The 20,124-nt window shown below is 46.7% G+C and overlaps 1 protein-coding gene across 2 annotated transcripts in view; it reads left to right on the plus strand.

The window, feature by feature from the left end:
* Nucleotides 1-15,109, plus strand: part of znf438 (zinc finger protein 438) — a 51,019-nt gene extending 35,910 nt beyond the window's left edge. For both annotated transcript variants that reach the window (XM_036133055.1, XM_012871191.3), the window contains 2 exons: nucleotides 9,352-11,116; nucleotides 11,236-15,109. In XM_036133055.1, coding sequence (XP_035988948.1) covers nucleotides 9,378-11,116; nucleotides 11,236-11,827 — 2,331 coding nt within the window. In that variant the 5' untranslated portion in view covers nucleotides 9,352-9,377 and the 3' untranslated portion in view covers nucleotides 11,828-15,109. The remainder of the gene's footprint in view (nucleotides 1-9,351; nucleotides 11,117-11,235) is intronic.
* Nucleotides 15,110-20,124: the final 5,015 nt, after the last annotated feature.

Consider the following 20,124-nt stretch of genomic DNA (forward strand, 5'->3'; position numbering starts at 1 on the left):
ACTGATGGGCAACTTATTTGATCAGTCGTAATCACGTTATGAATGTTTGCAGCATCACAAAGCTGCTTTTATGGAGTAGGTAAAAGTGATGCATTCATGGTCTGCATGTAAATAACAGTTTCAGAGAACAGAGACCATTAAAACGCACATTTTGAGATGAAATTATTATTCTGTTTGTGGAAATATGCACAAAAACAGGTTTTCTTTTAAGCACAGACTAAGACGAGCTTGAAATCCACAACATATAAACTGGTCGAACCTGGTTTGTGTAATTTTGTGAAACATACTTTGTGCTTTGTAAAAATGAAAAGAAACGAGGGACTCTTGGCTCTAAAATATTGTCCAAACCTTTTTGGTGAACCTAATATCATGCATTGCCCTGGTATCAGTGGAGTGTTTTGTTAACACGTCTACCGACCTTGGCTCCATGGGCAGCGCTGACAGCGTGATCACGTCTTCCCCGGTCACACGCATCTGTCGGACCCGTAACAAAGGACTAAACGTGTGTATCCACAACTGGCCAAACGGGTTCAAAAGCTGAAAACCGTGAAATGCGCACCGCCCGCTTCAGGACGTCTTTTGATGAGTTGTAATAGTTGATGCTACCTGGATGTTGAAGCCATTAGAAGGTTGAGGCGAGACCAGAACCACCGCGGTCTGGCCTTCACCGCCACGCTGACTCGTGTGCGCCTGTGTGGCGTTGTCCCTTGGGGAGCGTTCCCCTCACCTCCACCTCCTCCATCTCTTCTCTTCTCCTCCCCACCTTCGCTGTTTATCTGTCTTAGGGCCCGCAAGTCCCTGAACCTGCTCTAATTAGCATCCCACACAACGCTGTTTATTTACCCAGGTACCTTCAGACGTGGAGGGAGGTGAGAATGAAAGAGTTGAGGGAGAGGGAGAAGGCTGGGAAGGAGAGAGGGCTGGGAACAGAAAGAGAGGGAGAGATGATGCAGACAATCAAAGAGCTGTGAGACTCCCTCATTCCGGATGAAGGGTGTAATGATGGTTAGGAAGACATGATGCACGGAGTCGAGAGAGTGAGAGACAGAGAAGTTTCCCGCCTCTCCATGCCTCCCCTCTGCCTTTTTCCAGCGTTTCATCTGAGATGCAGAGTGCCTAAATTTAGCAAGTTGGCAGCTTCCTTCCTCCCGTCCTCCCTTCCTTCCGGGGCTTCCATTAACGTTCTCCCATTACATCCAGAGATCTTTAAGGTGGGACGGGGGGTGCAGGTGTTTTCTTAGCCTCCCAGTCGGAGTAGGAGCCAGACCCACCTCCGTCTTTTGGAGAGAAAATTGCAGCAATGTTATTTTAAATTAAAAAAAAGAAAAAGGCAAACAGGAAAAAGAAAAAATCCATTGAGCTTATTGTCACAAACTGAAGGCTGCTTCAGGATTTTCTGCTACAGATCAGAAGCGGTCAAGTTATCCGGCTCCTAAAGCGGCAAAGTGGCCCCAGACCATGGTGTGGTGTTCTGGAGATCTGCTTCCTGTAGTCCAGCCGGGCTTTAATCCTGCTCAGCTTTCCAGGTCTGGAGCTAGAGTTACATTGGGCCAGGTGTGCTTAGATAGCTTTTTCCCCATATATATATATTTCTGAGAAATACGTATAGAGTAGAGTTCGTTTGATCTGCAAAACATTTAAGGCTTTACTGAGTAAACCACTTCTCAGCTCTGTGCATCAAGCCCTGCAGCCTTTTTATTCTCCAGATCTAAGCTGTGACATTGAGATTGGCCTAAATACCGTCTGATTATAGGAATATAGAGGCTGCATTTGAAGACTTATAGACCCGTCTCTTTCCATGGTGTCAGCCATGTAGTTGTGCTTTTGCCCTTACCTACTGTCGTCTATTGGAGGGCTTAAACAATTTCCCAGTAAACTGGGACATTCCCTTTAGAACCAGCACATCATCGCTGATCCTCTGTACATGAAAAGACACGTTATTAATATTTCTATATGTCATGTCACCACACTGAGTTTTTCATGTCTCTTGTTGGAATCTGATCTTGGGCGTTAAACTAGGCGGTTAACAGAGCAGGCCTGCTTCTGTGATCCGTTCCTTTTCTAAATCCTTGTTTCCTGTTTTGTCTGACTGCTGACCCTTTTTTAGCTTTACATATTATCTCCTTCCGCTCTTAAGACAACATCCCATCCAGCCTCAAACCAGTAGGTTTGTTTTTTTGCTCCTTTTCCGCCTGTGTGTTCTCAGAAAGGCCCGCCGTCGTGTCCCGCGTCTTTCCTGTAATTGACAGCCTTCCATCAGGGAGTCTGCAGACGTCTGCTCGTCAGCGCTGCCTGCTGCAGCGTGGCGTTTTCTCGTTCGTAGCTGCTATCGCTCTGTTCTTGCTCCACATTTGCTTTTGTTAATGTAATAAAAGTAAAAAAGAAACCTTGATGCGACAGATCTTGCCGTCCGTCGCCATGTCCGCTTCCTGACGTCTGCTCAGTCTAACTTCTTGGAACATCCTCTCCCTTTCCCCTTTTTTTTCTTTTCTATTTTTGCTGCGGCTCTTTAGTGCTGTTTGACCTATTCAGGAGAGTCCAAATGTCACAGTAAAGGGAAAGGTCAGCTAAAGGTTTAGCACTGAGCTTAGTCTGAATGGCTAATACAGTCCTGGCTGCCTGAGGGCGTGGTCCTGTGTGTGTGTGTGTGGGGGGGGGGGATCTAGTTGACACTTGAGACCTTGAAAACACACCTCTCCATGCTGACACGCATTTCAAACGCACTGCTGTCACGTCCGCTCTAGCTCAGCGCCACTCCGCTCTGAGCCAGCAGACTCGTCATGTGGACGCACGCGACTCGCCACGCATTTCCTCGGATGATTGGGAGCGTTACAGCTTCCCGGGAGTGACACACGGACAGCGGGTCAGAGGTCAGCGCTTCTCAGAGGGTCTGCAGCACCGTGCCTGCAAACGCCAGGGTCCGCCTTGGCCTCAACGCTGCCGCATATCGGTTGCCTCCGTTTTTAGAGAGCGCTTTCGTGAGTTCTCTGTCCTGCCTGACGACACCATTCTCGAGAAAACAAAGTTTCCCCCGTTTCTGAGTCGGATAGTCAGTGCAAGCAGAAACGGGCAAAAATCGCATTTTTGTGTTTGAATATGAAGAATGGCAGGTCACCTGTGGGATCTGTGCATCGATCAGTCAGTCTCCACATACAGAGGAGAGCAGCTGGATCCTAATTAGAATGGATTTCTGCGCTGCATTGATTTGCTCAGGTGACAGTAGATGACATACGGTGGTGTGTGTGTGTGTGTGTGTGTGTGTGTGTGTGTATCTGGTTGTTGTTATGTCCTAAGGAGGTTTACTGGTATAATCACCCACCATGTCGAGACCTTCTGGTGACCAAAGCTCGGTCCTAATGGATGAGATGTTGGTTTTGGGTTGGGCTCGGGCATAGAAGTGTGAACGGACCCGACCAGAGTCTGAATGAGGATAGAAATGCAAACTTAAGTCGTGTCTGTCCATGTGCTCACTCCGCTGCCTCCAAATACCATATGGTGCTCTAATGTCCTTCCTGAAACACCTTTCACTGCTTGTTGTGCAGTGAAATGGGAAAATGGAGCAGCTGTGTGTGTGTGTGTGTGTGTGTGTGTGTGTGTGTGTGTGTGTGTGTGTGTGTGTGTGTGTGTGTGTGTGTGTGTGTGTGTGTGTGTGTGTGTGTGTGTGTGTGTGTGTGTTAACCCATTCTGGGGGCCCAGGGATGAAACAAGGACCTCTGCAAAACACTGATTTCATTTTCCTCATGACCGCTCTTAGCTCCACACCCTGCTCAGCTACATGAATGACAGACAAATGTCCACACACACACACACACACACACACACACACACACACATGCACTGCATGCTGAAGAGCAGCGATGAGCTGTTAGCATGCCTGAGCTCAGGTTAAAAAGGGAAAATAGAAGAGCGTAGTCTGTTTCAATGTTTTGATTTGTCTTCAATGTGTTCCTATAAGAGGAAGGCTTAAAAACCAAGACTTTTCTTCATCTTCTCCTTACCGCTCTATAGTTTCCTAATGCGACATACGGCTTCTATATGTGCTTGTTTGAGGGAAGAGACGGAAGGTGGTAAAAGATGGCCGCTGGACATGGCTCCTCACAGCTGGCTGGTCCCGGCCCCCCATGATCTCCCCTCTTATCTAGCCCAGATCCTGGCCTTTCATCTGGGCTAAAACCTGGGGGAGCTTGGCTGCTGCTGGGCTTTTCAGCTCCTTCTCCTGCACACACACACTAACACGCTTCATTCCAGACCCCCGCCATCCCCCGGCTCTATCTGGGAGTCCCAGATGAGCTTTGCTCTCACCTACATGGAAGATAACAAACCCTACTCGACTCTGCTCTCTGCTTGGTTTTTCTCAGCACGCTTCTGATCAGCCTTTTAAAATCCGCAGCACAAAGGAAGAAAAGCTTCTTGTTTCCCACTGTTTGTATCTGAACTTAGAATGGATCTAAGTTCAGATGAACTCTCTTCATTGTCTTGTATCGGGGTCCTGTCATGATAAAGGGGGGCGGGGGGGTATTATTGAGTTGCAGCCTGCTAACAGCGGAGAGCAAACGCGTGATGGACCCAAACGCACTCCTCTGCATGTTGTGAGATTTCACCCTGACTAAATGACATTACTGAACAACAATTGGGCCGTTGTTTTTGCGGCTCGGCCCGTTAGGCTCGGCTTGACCAGCGCTTCATGTGACCCGGGTCCAGGCTGAAATTGGTGTTTTCGTCTGCTGAACTGTTTACAACATGCCATTGTGTTGTGCTCCAGGTGGATCCCCGGTCTGGCCTCCTCCTCAACCCTGACCCGCTCCCAGCCTAAACAACAGATCCTCACCTCTCACCCTGCTGCCTGTACCTGATAATACGTCTCAGTGGATCCACCCCCACTCTCTCCTCCCTCCTTCTGTGGCTCATATTTTCTTCAGAAACCAGGTCTTTGCCTCTCCCCGGCTCTGACCTCTGACCTCAGGCATATCAGAGCAGTTGGCGTTTCAAATCGAGCAGCAGATTGAGTAGCATCTGCGACCTCTCTGGTAATACCATGTTGTTATTTTTCTAAGTTGAGGCCTCTCAGATCTTGATTTTAAGCGCTACAGGTTTGCTTTTGGCACGTTCATACCAGTGAAGCAGAGCCTTTTCAAAAGGGGGAACTTGTCCAAAGTGTTTGCTTTGAAACACTGGAATGAATCTGGTGTCCTGTTCTGTGGGACACGGTGTGTTGGTAACTGGGGGTAAATTGAATTGACTGGACGCGATCTGGTGAGCACACGGACGTGTCTCTGTTGATCTTAGAGGTCAAACTGTGTTGAGGAATTTGTGTTGGCCAGGGTTGCAGGACATCTCCAAAGCCCAGAGCTGTAAACAGAGCGCGGTCAGTTGATTTACCTTTGTGGTCTGGAAGCGAAGAAGAGAACCAGCCGCCCAGCCTGGGCAGAAAAAGTTCAAGTTGTGACTGAGTAGCCTCTCTGCTACTCATCTCTCTTTCTGTGTCTTTGTTGAAGTTGATCATTTGGCTGCTAAAGTTACATCAGCAAATGAGAGCCAGCACTTGTGTGTTAATCCTCCTTTCTTCTGTCTCTCCTTTGGTTAACCGCATGATGGAGAAAGTTATTAAAATGGTCATTAGGCTAATGGAAGCACATAAGAGTAAGAGGAGCAGCCCACATTATCAGTCAGTCTAAACAGAGTGGGCATGATGATGGCGTGGGGCTCACACTGCCTAGTTTGAAACCGTGATGCTGCTCGCTGATTGATCCCTTCAGGGAAGTGGACAACCAGATGGAGCCTGAGGCGGTGCAGCCACTTTGTGAGATGCTCCTCAAAGAAAGCAAAGCCGGTTCCAGGAACCGCTTGTTTATGCTGGGCTTTAGATGTCTTCTCGCCATTCAGGCAGGACTGGTGGAAAAACTGACCAGATATTGGACGCTCTGTTCAGAAGAGTCAAGACATCCTATAAAACTATCTGAGGCCGAAGACCAGCGGTCTGCTCTACCTCAGCGCACACTGGCAAAGGTTCTTACTGTCAGGAATGCAGGACTGCTCTCTGGAAGCGTGTTCCCCTTTAGAACCGCCTAGCAGGGCAACGACAGCGTCTTGATCGTCAACGTATGATGAGTCAAGCCTGCGTATCGGCTCAATGGTGGGATGTAGTGATGGTTTCCGGTTTGTGCGAGTCAGCAGCTGGGTGACCATCCCCACACTGAGGTCATGCGTCATCGTTATTAAAAAATAATGCTTTATGACAGATGTTTGACAAACACGCGCCCCCTTTGATTCTGCAATGACCGCTTTGTTGATGAAAGCTCACTTCTCCACGGGGGCGTGGCCTCCTCAGCTGGGGACCTGTAAGCCCCCAGAGGGGCTCATCTTTTCAGCCTGCTCACAAAACAACTTTTTGTCTCTACAGCCGTGACTCTGGCTGGGCCTGAGGCTCCAGCTGACCATTTCCATCCCTTTATCAGCATAGTGTACCTATCATCTGATGGCACACGTTTCTGACTCCTTGTCGGATTTATGCGTAGAAGAATAGCCAGTTCTGGTGGTCCAAAGTAGTGGCCGGAGGGTACACTTAGCGACCTATATGCCATGTGTATTAAGAACAACCTGACTAGTCCGATGTGAACGCTTCTGTCACTGAAACACGACCACACACCAGCGACACCACTGAGCGTCCCTCTGCGAAGGGCAACATGCATATGAACGCTAAACGGTCCTATTCATCTACGAAGATCATTAAGATGGTTTAAATATTAGATCATTGCAGGTAAGAAAGGTTGGAGTCATACCCCCAAAGCTGCACCATCCCTGCTTTGCTCCGAGGAATGAGAGATTTATTGAAGCTGAACTTTCTTCCCAGAGCCAAAAGTGACTAAAGGCTTACGATCCTCCTGAGTACTTCTCCAGCTGTACACACACACACCTTGTTATTCCATTCCTTAATATCCAACAGTTCAAATTAACATTGCAGTGTTGTTTAACAAGTATGGCCTTTGCCCATCATCCTTCTTTCTATACTTACATAAAACGCCCAGAGAAACACACATCCTGTGGTTTTTATTCCACTCCGTGTTCAGCCAAAGTCACAGTCAAACTGGAATTAACTGTCCGCACAGAGGAGGAATATCTCCAGTTTTATGCAGTCGTAATGCGGTAGGGTACTGTATAAATAATCTGCCAGCGCAGAAATACTTCCAGCTGTTAAACAATATGCTTGAGCAGTTTTTCTTTTCTTCTCGTCCTTTTTGAGTGAAAGGAATCCCTTTTATTTATTGAGAAATGATTACTTGAATGTTTGCCTTCAGTAACACCTCCAGATTGTTGCGCTTTCTGCTGATTATTGTTTCAGAGTGCAGTTTGAACTTTGGCTGGACCAGATGCCGCGACTGAATGTTGGCTCGCAGTGTGAAATTCAAACCTCTGCCTTCTCTGACAATTAGGCCCCTTTTTGAAGTTTGCGTCTGTAATCTTCTGCTCCTTTTGATATAACGACGCCGTGTTGATACAATCGTCGGGCATTTCGCTCTTGTTTTTCTAGTCATACCTGTGGCTTTTGATTGATGGACGGAAACTCCATGGCCGATTGGGATAATAAAGACTTGTGTAAAACCTCACTTTGAGGTCGCTGTATCCCCGCCGAGCTCAGCCGTATTCTGCATGGTTGCTGTCAGAAAGGCAGAACGGCGTGGAAAAGCCTCGCCCCCCTACTGAGAAACCATGAAATGTTAGCGGTGAACAAGGTGAGATAGAGTAAATCCAAGGGATTGTGTTTTTTTTTTTTTTTTTTTTTTACAGGAACATCCTCATTGCCTTTGGCCAGGTTGCAGTGATGGTCAGTGGAGGGGGCGACAAAGAGGGAAGCCCCTCTTCACCTCGTAAAGATCTTGCCCTTGGGCAGCTTTCACGCTTCACCGGCTGATTGTTGCAGGAAGTGGGGGGGGTTAAAAGAAGCCCACTGCAGCTCCTCAGCATGTAATGTGGCAGCATGCTGAGTACGTATCAAAGGGGGCAGTCTGTCCTTAGCCTGGGGCAGAGAGATGTGCTGTGTGGGACCAGAGACCCATGGATAACAGGGCAGCTTGTCACACTCCTGAAAATCTGTGGCTGTTTTTGATGAGGCATTTTATGCCTCTGTCCTGCTTGGCTCGCGGAGTAACCAGACAATGTAGAACACAGTAATTGTAAACAAACTGCGTTAAATTCATTTTTACACAACCACAGCTACTGTACAGCAATCCATTATTAAGAGATTTCAGCCTACAAACACACATGGTGCATCGTCGTACGAGGTAATGGCACTGGCTGCTTTCTGGACAGTTTCTGATGTGCTATTTTTAGTTTTTTTTTTTTTTTAAAGCTTTGACTTCCTGGTACCAATCTTATCTAATTCAGATTTCCCTTTTAAGACTTTTGGTATAAGAGGAAACGGTTAAGTCCAAAAGTATCCATAACCCTGGTAGATTTAGGTTTAAACAGATTTAATTGTGCAATACATGTTTCTTAGGGCTGAAAGTAAAATTAAGGTTTTGGAGTGGCCCCAACTTGGATCTGATAGTCGGTGCAGGAAAATAACAATTAGGTTGATGGTGAGCAGGGCTTCCGACCTCAGACCTGGAGCTCAGTACTGAAGAAAAAATGTCCAAAACCAGTGGAAACATTCAAAAAGCTGCTCAGCAACTCTAGGGATTGATTGCTGGATAGTGCATAAAGGATTTTCAGCTAAGTATTTGAAAGGACGTAAATCGTTTTCAGCCTGCCATATTTTAATAAAATGTAAATAAAAACCACTGTGTTTTTTTTTTCTTCAAACTTGTTTCTCCTTTAACAGTTTTATCTTTTGAGAGATGCCTATCTCCTTTCTTATCAGACACGTTCTTGGTTGCATGAAAATCGTTTTAATCTAAATACACTAAAACCAAATGCATTTGGTCTAACTGCATCAGAACAGAAGGTTTCATGACGGAGTCAAACAAAGCCCCTGTGGTCTAACATGTTCAGCCTTTCTCAAATCTGCTAAACGTCTGAATGAGCCCCAGGCTTGTCTCAATGGGCCTTCTTACGTCCGTGTGCTTTCTCTGACTTCATATTATAGGACAGCATGTCTCTAAGGTTTGAGTCTTCCCTCAGTGGCAGCCTCCACCCTGAGGAGACTAATCAGAACCACATCAGCTTTTTGAGTCTCCGACACTGGCTGCACCGACCCAGCTGAGAAGTGGCTTATTCGCTGGCTGATATCTCGGTGCATCTCTGTTTGCTGTTAATGCTGATCTGAAAAGATTACGTTACGGCTTTTAAGCGTGAGTCATGAGTTTGACATTGCCGCTAATGTAAAATGGTTTTCTCTTTTTGCTTGTCTTTCAGTTGGTTGCAAGTGACCCGGCCATCAGATGAAGAGCCTTCAGTTCCGGAGCATCGCTCCCAAGGCCCCAGCCGTGGTGCCTTCACCCTCCCCTCTGGCCCCGTCCTGCCAGCCACTGTCTGCTCTACCTGAGGCCACTGCTGCCTCCAGCCCCAAATCCATCCTCGTGCCCGCGCAAAACTATGCACTGATGCAAATCGCCGGCCAAGATGGCACCTTCTCCCTGGTCGCACTCCCCCCCTCTGTCTCCTCTCAGACGCCACAGCAACAAACCCAGTCGGTCCAGAAAAACCTCAAGTTACCCATCCCCAGGTATCAGTCGGCCAGAAGCAAGAGGACCTCAGAAAAGGTCAAATCACCAGTTGCTGCCAACACAAAAGCAGTGGCCAACGTCCCTGTCCTGGCTCAGACCAAGTTGGCGGGGAGCGGAACATCTGCAGTGCCAAAGCTACAGCTAGAAGAGACAAATCCCACCAAGGACACCACAAAAGAGCCTTCAGAGAAGGTATTTGTGATCGACTCGGCCTCCTCCGACATCTCTGTCACCGCCCTGTTACCGGAGAGCGCTCTCCTCTGTCCCGCTTCCAACCTGGAGCGGACAGTGGATGGCAATGAGCAACCTGCTTCAGCTAGCCTTATCCAGAACCTCCAGTACCCGTCCGCAGCTGCCTCCAGCTCCACAGGCAGCCCCCCCGATGAAGCTACGACCGCAGTGGGGCTGTGCCAGCCTAAAGCAGCTGCAGCCCAGCCTCAGAGCAGCATCACTGTCCTGTCCCCGGCCATCTTCAGTAAGGCCGTCCAGATTATCCCTTCGCCACCGAAGGGGAAACTTCCCATTCTGCCCTATTCCAAAATGAAGAGCTCCCTGATCCCGGCTACCAAGCTCAGCAGTTTGTCCCCAGAGAGAAAAGGCTTCCGTGGACCGGCAGGAGTCTCCACTGCTGCAGACGCCGCGTCCCAGAATGTGGAGAACACTGAAGCACTGACGCAAAGCCCGGTGCCCAGCTCCATTCAGCAGGCCCAGAGCAAGCCCTCGCCCGTCCCCGTTCTCCTCCAGAAACCACCCGGCAAGAAGAGGGGAAGGAAGAGAAAGACCATGGAAGACATCTTGGCTTTTGAAGCCAGAAAGAAGAGGTCGCTCTCATTCTTCCGTCGAAGGGTCCCGGAAAAGCCTCCAGCGGTAATTCCAGGCTTCAGACAAAAGGAAGTGGACATCTCCAAGAAGTACCGAAGCATCCGACCCAAGCCTATGTTGGTTATGGAGACGGTCCCTCAGCTGGTGAGTCTGCCTGCGGTGACCGCAGACGGCCAAGAACAGGAGCTTTTACTCGGTCGCCAACTCTCCACTGCTGCCCCAACCAAGGCTCTGGACTGTTCTCCCCAACCCGCTCCAGTAACCCTTCACCTGAGAGCCGGCTCCAGCCCAAAAGTGTTCATCGGAAGCCGCCCGCTCCACCGCTGCTCCATCTGCAGCCGCTGCTTCCAGTTCAAGCACCACCTCCAGAACCACATGAACACGCACACAAACAGCCGGCCCTACATCTGCCCCCTGTGCCGCAAAGCGTACGCTCACAGAGGCAGCCTGAGCACCCACATGAAGCTCCACCACTCAGAGGTGCGGCCACGCCGCTCCCTGTGCTGCGAGTTCTGCGAGAAGGTCTTTGGCTACGTGGGCGTGTACTTCCGTCATCTGAGGGAGGTCCACAAGGTGGTGCTGACCGTGGAGCCGTCGGTCAGTCGCCATGAGGACGACGTGTCCTTGGAGGGGTAAGGTCACTGCTAGCTGTTGACCGTGTGCAAAGCCTCCTGACCGCGGGGTCTAATGCAGGGACGTCAACGACCGGATACATGAACCGACTAAGCAGTCTTGTCTGCTTTCTCCACAGGAGCATCTCGCCGGAGCCGTCAGACGAGCTGGACCGGGAGGACCCTGTGGAGCTGCAGATCAAGTGCGGCCGCTGCCAGGCCACCACTCCCACCTTCGCCGACATGAAGATGCATTTGTTGTACGTGCACGGGGAGGAGGTCCACAGCGGCGCTCCGGACGGCAAAGCCCAACGCGTTGGCCGCGAGGTGGAGAACGAGCTGGTAAAGCACGCCGCCCACTACTGGCACCAGCTCAACGAGAAGCGCAACCTGGTCAAGTGCGGCAGCTGCGACGAGGAGTTCTTCTCCTTCTCCAAACTCAAGAAGCACATCATGTCCCACCACGGGGCCAGGGACAGGGAGGGCGAGAGAGCAAGGTCGTCGTCTCCTGAAAACGCCGGGGACTTGGGGGTTCTGGCGGCAGGGGCGGCCTTTAACTGTGTGCTTTGCAGCAAGGTGCTGGACAGTAAGGAGCTGGTTCTGGATCACTGGAGGAGTCACCATCACTGTGAGCAGCCTGTGCTGCTGTGGGATGCCCTGAGCTCCTACTCAGGACACGAGGAGGGGGAGGTGGACGGAGATTTAGACACTCCTTCCCCGAGCCCGCATTGAGCAGAAGACAGGGCGAGGCCTTTACTGTAGCTCCTCCTCGTACTCACCAAGTCCTCACGGCCTACAGCACAGGGATGGAGAGTCTCTCTTAGGCCTTTTAACGGTAGTTTCATCTTTCACAGGCCCAGACCTGGCGTGAGATGAGAGCAACGAGTCGGGTCAGAGGTGAAGCTCCACGTTACAAGTCGTAAGATCTTCTCCAAGTTAGAAGTTTCACTTTTAGAATCAGCTTCATTTATTTTTTTTCTTTCTGATTGCACTGTTCTGTTTTAGGAGTTTGGAGGTTATTTAAGATGCTGTTAAAATAATTTTTTTTCTACTTTTTAATTTAATTGTTTTTGTGGGTAATATTTAACCTAACTGACACAACTGTTACCTGATCAGGGGTCTTTTCGCCCTTTAACCCGTCTAACCATGCAGATGACTTGTTTGCTTTTGTTCCGGAGTGTCACGCTTTCATCCAGAAAGTGAATCCGTTTTAGCTTTGAAGCGGTTTCACCCAGCATCCAGTCGGTGGGGATGTAAAAATCACCGGATGCATCAGTGGTCCTTGGCAAATGTTGAAGGACTAGCTTTGGTTAGCATTCTGACCCATCCTCAAGCCGCGTCGTATTTTTTTAATAAATGATGTCATTTTGAAAAGCTTTGAGCACAAGCACCATGGTGTGGTAAAGGGTCTGCATGGTTAGATGCCACTCGGGGAAGGTGAGAGGGTAAAATCACCTGGCAGGAGGATATCGTCTACCATCAGGCTGGCTGGCAGTGCTGTCCACTGGCCCAAAGTCATCTGAGATGAAACCAAATCACGGTCGTAACATTACAGTAATTCAGCTCAGCGGACAGGGCCCCATTTCTATAAAGACTCATGAAAGAAGGATTTTGCAACCAGCACCAAGTGACATCCTCGTGGCCTTTTAAAATAAAAAAAAAATGAATAAAAAAAGAAGCGATGTTTATGCGTAATGTGGCCGATCATCAGTATGACTCCCTAAAGGCCCGTCTCAGTCGATTAATGCCTGTGTGTGTATTCTGTGATATGCCAGGGTCTATTCAAAATAGTGATTGTAGAAGTGAGTACTGTTCGCTGATTTAGTAAACACGCAATGGATCGCCTACCTGTTGTCGCCAGCTCATGTATGCACCTGTGGAGTTTCGTGCACCCAGACTGAGTAGAGTTCATAGAAACTGTTGTTGAATCCAGATGAATATGCTATTTTGTACTTTAGATTACTACAGAGAATATTTATGCTCGTGGCTGGTAATAACAGAGCCAGCACTCAGTCATCTGTTCTGTTTGCTTCATCGTATTTTGAAGGGAGGGTTTCTTTCTCTCACAGGGATGGCTCGGGTTTAGACACGTGAGCGATGAAGTGGGCTTCAGGTGTTGTCGGTGATGCTTCCCTCGCCTGTAGGAGGAGGATGGCAGCCAGTTTATAGCACTAGAGCATTATTAGTATGGGGAAAAACATTCTCTTTATTTGTTCTTTACGTTCTAAGCTTGAGCACCAATGTAGAACAAACACCCGTTAAACTTATTTTGGTTTTCCTCCCTATGGAGTAGATTATCTTTTTTTTGTTATTCTGCTATTTATGAATTAGACTAAGCTGATATTAGCCCAGCTGATTAGTTGGCTGTGCTTCTTAGCATGCAGTCAGCTGTTTTAAGCTAGCAAGCTGCACTTTTAAAACGGCACTACAATAATACGGCTGATGGGCGGAGCTCAATTAACCTTCACAGCACAGCAGTGAGAGCTTTAATGAGCAGAAATATTACCAAACATCTATGTTTGTCTTTCCTGTTAGCAATTGGAAAGTTTGGCAGCCGTCGTGCAGCCAGCTGATGAGCAATGCACAGCAGCAGGTAAAAACGACATGAAAGACATTTTAGTAGTTTTGAAACTTGACCCTTTTTAAAGCTTTTTTTTTTTTTTTTTTTTTTTTACCCAAACACTGATAGATTATCCATACCTAAGTGGCGGAAGACTAGCAGCTAGTCAGACCACTCAGCCGCTTTTAGCTATTTTAAATAAATTCTTACCGGTGGGATAGCGTGCTATATTAGCTAATAATAAACGGCTACACTTTGGTGGGGGACCGTTGTTAGGGTTGTGGCCGTTATCCCCGCCAATAAATATCCCTTTTACTACTCAAGGTTGCGTCAGTGGAGCCTATTGGCTGTATAAATCTTCCCCACAGGCAGCGGCTCGTCACTCCACTCCAGTGCAGACAAGAGAGGAGTAAACGTTTGCATATGGTGCCGGGATCTCTTATTTGAGATGCAGTGTTGAGTAAAGAACATTCCTGTTCTTTTCCAGGGCTCTCACTCGGAAATGATCCCGGTGGACAGACGGTCAGCTGATCTGGCAGATTACTACTGCCAGCAGCCTCAGGCAATGCAACTTTACATGGTAGCATGGATATTAGTGGTCTGTAGGGAGGGTGTAGATGTTTCATATCTGCTAATATAGAGCTGTATCCCATAGACATAAACATTGTCAGCTAGCATCTAGGCCGTCTGACATCAGTCTACGACAGATGGGGGGGGGGGGGGGGTTGCCATTGCCGATGACTTCATAGAAGCTCACTTCAGAAAAATCCGAGTTATCCCTTTAATGTCCCGTATCTTGGTTGGGTTGTCGTTAATACATGATTTGTACTGTTACCATATGTCTGTTCATGGTTCATATAAAATATAGTTCACAGGGTCAAGTGAATGTACATGAATGTTAAAAAAAAAAATTACCAAAAGTAAATCTAAATATATGCTATATAGACATTATTCTATGGATAGAATACCTAGATATATATTGAGAGGAAAATATCTATATTTGCAGAGTCACTAGTGAATCAGCTGCTTTGTTCTGTCCACATGGAGGAGTGCAGGTGCAGATAACGTTGCAACTAAAGCCATGCAGAGCGGTCTTTATGCGTCTGACAGGAGACGTGGGCGGAGGCCAAAGCACTGACGGGGGTCGGCTACAGTCAACCACACACTGTGGGATCATCGGTGGATTGTCCTCTTTTCTCAAGCCCTTGACATCAGGCAGGAAGGGACAGAGTTCAGGGTCCGTCTCTTCGCTCCCATGAGGAGCATAACGCCACTGTGGGCACGCGCTTGGAGAGTGAAAATCTCACTGTAGATGATACGTGTTTTACTCACTTTAACATGGTCACCGAGGTAAATAAAAGAAAACAAAGGAAAAAAAGGCTGAAAGTGTTAGTGCTTGTGACTGTTTGTGTACCTGAACAAGCTGGTGTGAGAATAAAGTTGTTTGTTGACGACGTTGTGTTGGAGCATTATTCTTTAAGGCCACAGGAGCCGATCTTCCATGTTGAAGTCTGCAGGAACAGCGGCGGACTGACGAGCTCAGTGATCAGAGGCCCTTCCTAAACCGTTATCCTGACCAGTGAAAACAGGAGGAGCCACCTCTGATCATTGCTTCACACGAGGTAAGTGTCCAGACGTCGGCTGAACATGCTTACGTTGCTCCAGGCGATTCAAAACTAAACGTAGCTCAAGTAAAATGCCTTTAGAGACCCTGGGAAACAGGCTAGGCCAGGGTTTACTCACAGCTATCCCAGCCTGAGTTTGACTCAGCTGCCACCAGCTGGCTGCTGGTTGAGTCACCGCAGTGTTTTCAGACAGATGTGTGAATGGGAATGTAAAAAAAAAACTGAGATGCTGCAGAATAGTTTGCTCCAACATGGAGAACAAGATTTTAAAGCAGAATCGGTGTCGACACATTTTAAATAACTGGATGTTCTACAGCCTCATACACCGTTTAAACTGTTCTCAGTTGTTTAAACCAAAGAAATAACACAAATGTAACAGATAAATGTTCTGACTTCATGACAAATCACTCATATTGTATATTATGTTGCTACAAATGAAGGTCGTGATGGATCAATAGTGTGATCTTCTAGCTTTTATTTATTTATTTCCCATATATGGGCTGAAGTGGTGGGGAAAGCATTACATCGTTTTATTTTTTACACAAATACATAAATATTTCTTGTGCATTTGTATTTTGATGTCCCTAAATAAAGTTCCGTGCAACTAATTACCTTCAGAGTAAATTCTCCATCTGTTTGTGATGAAATCTGAGTTTAGATGCAGCTGTTACAGTGGCCCAGTCAAAGTCCAGACGTAAATCTAATCTGTGGCAAGACTTTAAGCTGATGATCACAGATACTCCCCATCCAGTTTTCCAAAGCAGGAGATATTTAGCCACATTTCTGAGATGGGTTCTTGTTTCAGGGCGGCTGGTTGCACATACATGACCCAGTTTTCACTTTGTTTAAACATTTTGTAAACGACCTGACCTTTTCCACTTCACCATTCTGCCCTGCTTTGTGTTGGTTTATTTGCTGGAATCCATGAAATGAGCGCTTGTGACGAGACAAAATGGTAAAAAGTTCAAGACGTGAGAACGCATGTGGAAGGCTCAGTTGTTGGGGCCCGAGCCAGTCTGGTTCTGGAGCCCGTTCATCTGTGTTGACCAAACTCAAAGGCCATTGTTGTTGCTAAAAAAGGTGGAAAAGAAAAAACAAAATTAATAATCTAATGTAGGATCTTATTTATCCAGCTTTAACCCGATAAAGAAAACATTGCTTTCACTTTGTAGCAGTAGATAGCAGCGTGGAGAATCTGACCCATTTTTTCTTAACGTTTTGGTCCAGATTTTCTTCTGTCGCCTGCTTTGAGCCTGCATGCTGGGTCTCAGTGGATTGTCCTTTGTACAGCTTGAACTGTGGGAATCCTAAATGAGCTTACATCTCTGGGGCTACCGAGCACTATTCTTCTGTCGCCCTTTTTGACACTTTTCATAGTCAACATTCTCCTTTCTTAGCCCCGTTTAGCTTAATTGAGCTCCCAGAACTGACAAGAGGCTTATTTCAGACGCATCTGAAATCTGACAGCAGAGCTGATGTGATGTTGATGTGACAGATTTTAGTTCCTTTCTAGCTGCAGTCTTGTCTGTGTGATGAATTGTTAAACCCGTGTTGTGTTTTAACTGAAGCAAAAGGCAACCGAAAAGAGAACGCCGGCAGAAGAAGAGTTTTGGAGACGGGCATTAACTGGAGAGGTGTGCTGTGAGCATGTGTGGAGAAAAGGAGGATCAAGCAAAGTGGAGGAAGCCAAAGGGCTGTTGGTAACCTACATCTGCCTCACCTCTGGGCTCCTCCCCCACTTAGCGGGCCTTCCATCTGCCTGCTTTAGTGTGTGCATTTCATATGCAGTTTCAGGGAGAGCTTTACATCTTTACCCACACTATTAACGGCTAGAAATACTCTGTAAGTCAGGGTTTTATTTTATTTAAGTGTTTGAGCGGTTCTTTGTTTCAGTGTCCAACTTTTACAGAACAAACATCTTCAATTATTATTTTTTTAAATAATAATTTGCGGATTTATTGCCTATTTTACCAAACCAAAAGTTAAACAAAAAAGGTTTGGCACATAGGCTCTGATGTATGTGTACACCTCCAGTTTGGTAAAACGCTTCTAAGCAAGCTGCATAGAAAACACACATTTTGAAGCTTCTGTCATATTTCAGCCAGCAGATTTGAGCAGTCTTCTCAAAACAAAGTGTGCTCTTTTAAAGTGCCTTTTTTCCTGGCAAATACCTGATGTTTAAGCATAGTTCATACATTTTCTACCAGCTTGACTTAAAACAAATCAGTATATTTCTATACCGTCAATTCTCAACGCATCATCTCAAGGCGTTTTACAGAGTAAATTCTATCAACTCATCCAGACAGATTGATAGATATGAAAACCCAGCAGATTGCAGTAAGTCATTGACTGGCAGCCTTCACTCCTGAAGGAGTGCGTAGTGACCCATGGTTTTCTTCTCCTTGTCGTTGTGTCTAAACAGCTCAACTTGTATCTTGTCTGACTACGGGACGTTTCTCCAGAAGGGATCTGGCTTGTCCATGCCGGCAGCTGAAGATTTCAGTGGGCTTGATGGAGGCCCTTCCTCCTTGCCCTGCACCCCTTCACTTCATTATGACGTCGATCAGGAGGTCCATGTAGACAGTGAAAGTAATGTTCTGGTAGTTTCCAGTTCACCATATGCCTGAGCCTCAATGCTTCCTGGTTCGGTTTTGATCATTCTGACCAACTTTCTCTTCCGCTGTGGTTGCTGGTTTGGGCCAGATGGTTGAAAGGTAGACGGAGCTGTGTGTTCTACCAAGATACTTCCAAACTTTTAGCTGTGAAAGATTAAAGAAAGACCAACATTAAGTTTGTGGAAAGGCCCTTGACCTCAAGTACAATGAAAACTTTTGGACCATGCTTAGAGTCAGATCCTTAACAGAAAACCAACTGATTTTACTAGACTCTGCTAAGTCATCCCAACACGGTGGTCAAACATCCAGCTAGAGTTAGCTCTATCTTCTCAAACCCCCAGTCAACAGTAGCAGATGGTAAAAGGCAGTTGCTTTGTATGAGTTTTCGTTATGAGGGATTGCTGCAAAGTTTCAATGCAGTCAGTTGGCTGTATTAGTTTTTTGTTTTTTGGTGTTTTAATCAGAATCAGAAATAATTTAATAATCCCAGAGGGAAATTATTTTCCTTACACACTTCAGATATACAAACAACATAATTATCTATCTATCTATCTATCTATCTATCTATCTATCTATCTATCTATCTATCTATCTATCTATCTATCTATCTATCTATCTATCTATCTATCTATCTATCTATCTATCTATCTATCTATCTATCTATCTATCTATCTATCTATCTATCTATCTATCTATCTATCTATCTATCTATCTATCTATCTATCTATCTATCTATCTATCTATCTATCTATCTATCTATCTATCTATCTATCTATCTATCTATCTATATATATATATATATATATATACTCCTCCCAGGTACTTCTACTCCTCCACAGTGTCCACAGGGACCCCCTGGATGGAAACAGGGGTCACAGGTGTTTTTGTCCTCCTCAGATCCACTATTAGCTCCTTAGTCTTTGTCACATTGAGCTGCAGATGGTTCAGCTCACTCCAAGAGACAAAGTTGCCCACCACAGTCCTATATTCACTCTTTTCAATGCAGCCAACTATTGCTGAGTCATCAGAAAACTTCTGAAGGTGGCAGGACTATTTGAAGTCTGAGGTGAAAAGGGTGAAGAGGAAGGGGGAGAGGACAGTCCCCTGAGGGGCCCCAGTGTTGCTGACCACCCTGTCAGACACACAGTTCTGTAGGCGTACATACTGTGGTCTGCCCGTCAGGTAATCAACGATCCAGGACACCATGGGGCCTACACTTGCATCGCCGTCATCTTCTCACCCAGTAGAGCCGGACGGATGGTGTTGAAGGCACTGGAGAAATCAATAAACATGATTCTCACAGTGCTCGCCGGCTTGTCCAGATGAGTGTAGACTCAGCAGGAAGATGATGCTGTCCTAAACTCCCAGGCGGTGCTGGTAGGCGAACTGTAGTGGATCAGTGAAGGGCCTGACCACGGGCTTTAGCTGCTCCAGGACTAGCCTCTCAAAGGTTATCATGATATGGGACGTCAGTGCCACCGGTCTGTAGTCCTGATGGCCTCTAGGACGCGGCGTCTTTGGCCCAGGAACGATGCAGGATGTCCTCTACAGCACAGGGACTCTCTGGAGGAGCAGGCTCAGGCTGAAGACTAGGCTAAGTACTCCACACAGCTGGTAGGCACAAGCTTTCAGCACCCTGGAGAATACACCATTATCCTTTGTTTTTGCTCAAGTTTTTAGTAAATAAAGCCTTTTGTGTTTACTTACGATTTTAATGAGAGTACGCACTGCAAATGCGCAGCAGGGGTTAAAACAAAGAGAAAAAGACCGAGGAGAAATTTTGCTGCAGTGACAAATGAAATACTCTGATTCTCTGAACAAGGAAGTGGCTAACGGCTATTAGCGTCTCCCAGCAAAACAATTAGGAATGGTCCAAGATCCAGTGAAAAAAGCTCACAAAAATGATTCAAAGAGGGGAAAGACTGGAATGTCACTGGGAATACAACATGAACGTTGTTGTTCTCTGAAGCAGACACTAAACCTGACCAGGCTCAGATGTGAGCACCACTCTACATACCTGTACAAAAATCTGTTTGAGTGTTTAAATGTATTTTGCATTACATATTAATGAAAAACTGGTTTTAAAATGGAAAGTTGATTCAGATCCAGGGATCGTTTCTAGAGCTGATGAATTCCAGTGAAAGGCGAAGAAGAGAAACAAAATGTTTCCTGAACACAAAAAGGCTGGCTGTGTCTTAAGATGGCTTAATATTTTAATGATATGACCTC

Source organism: Fundulus heteroclitus, unplaced genomic scaffold, assembly GCF_011125445.2.
Source record: "Fundulus heteroclitus isolate FHET01 unplaced genomic scaffold, MU-UCD_Fhet_4.1 scaffold_561, whole genome shotgun sequence".
NCBI classification, from domain to species: domain Eukaryota; kingdom Metazoa; phylum Chordata; class Actinopteri; order Cyprinodontiformes; family Fundulidae; genus Fundulus; species Fundulus heteroclitus.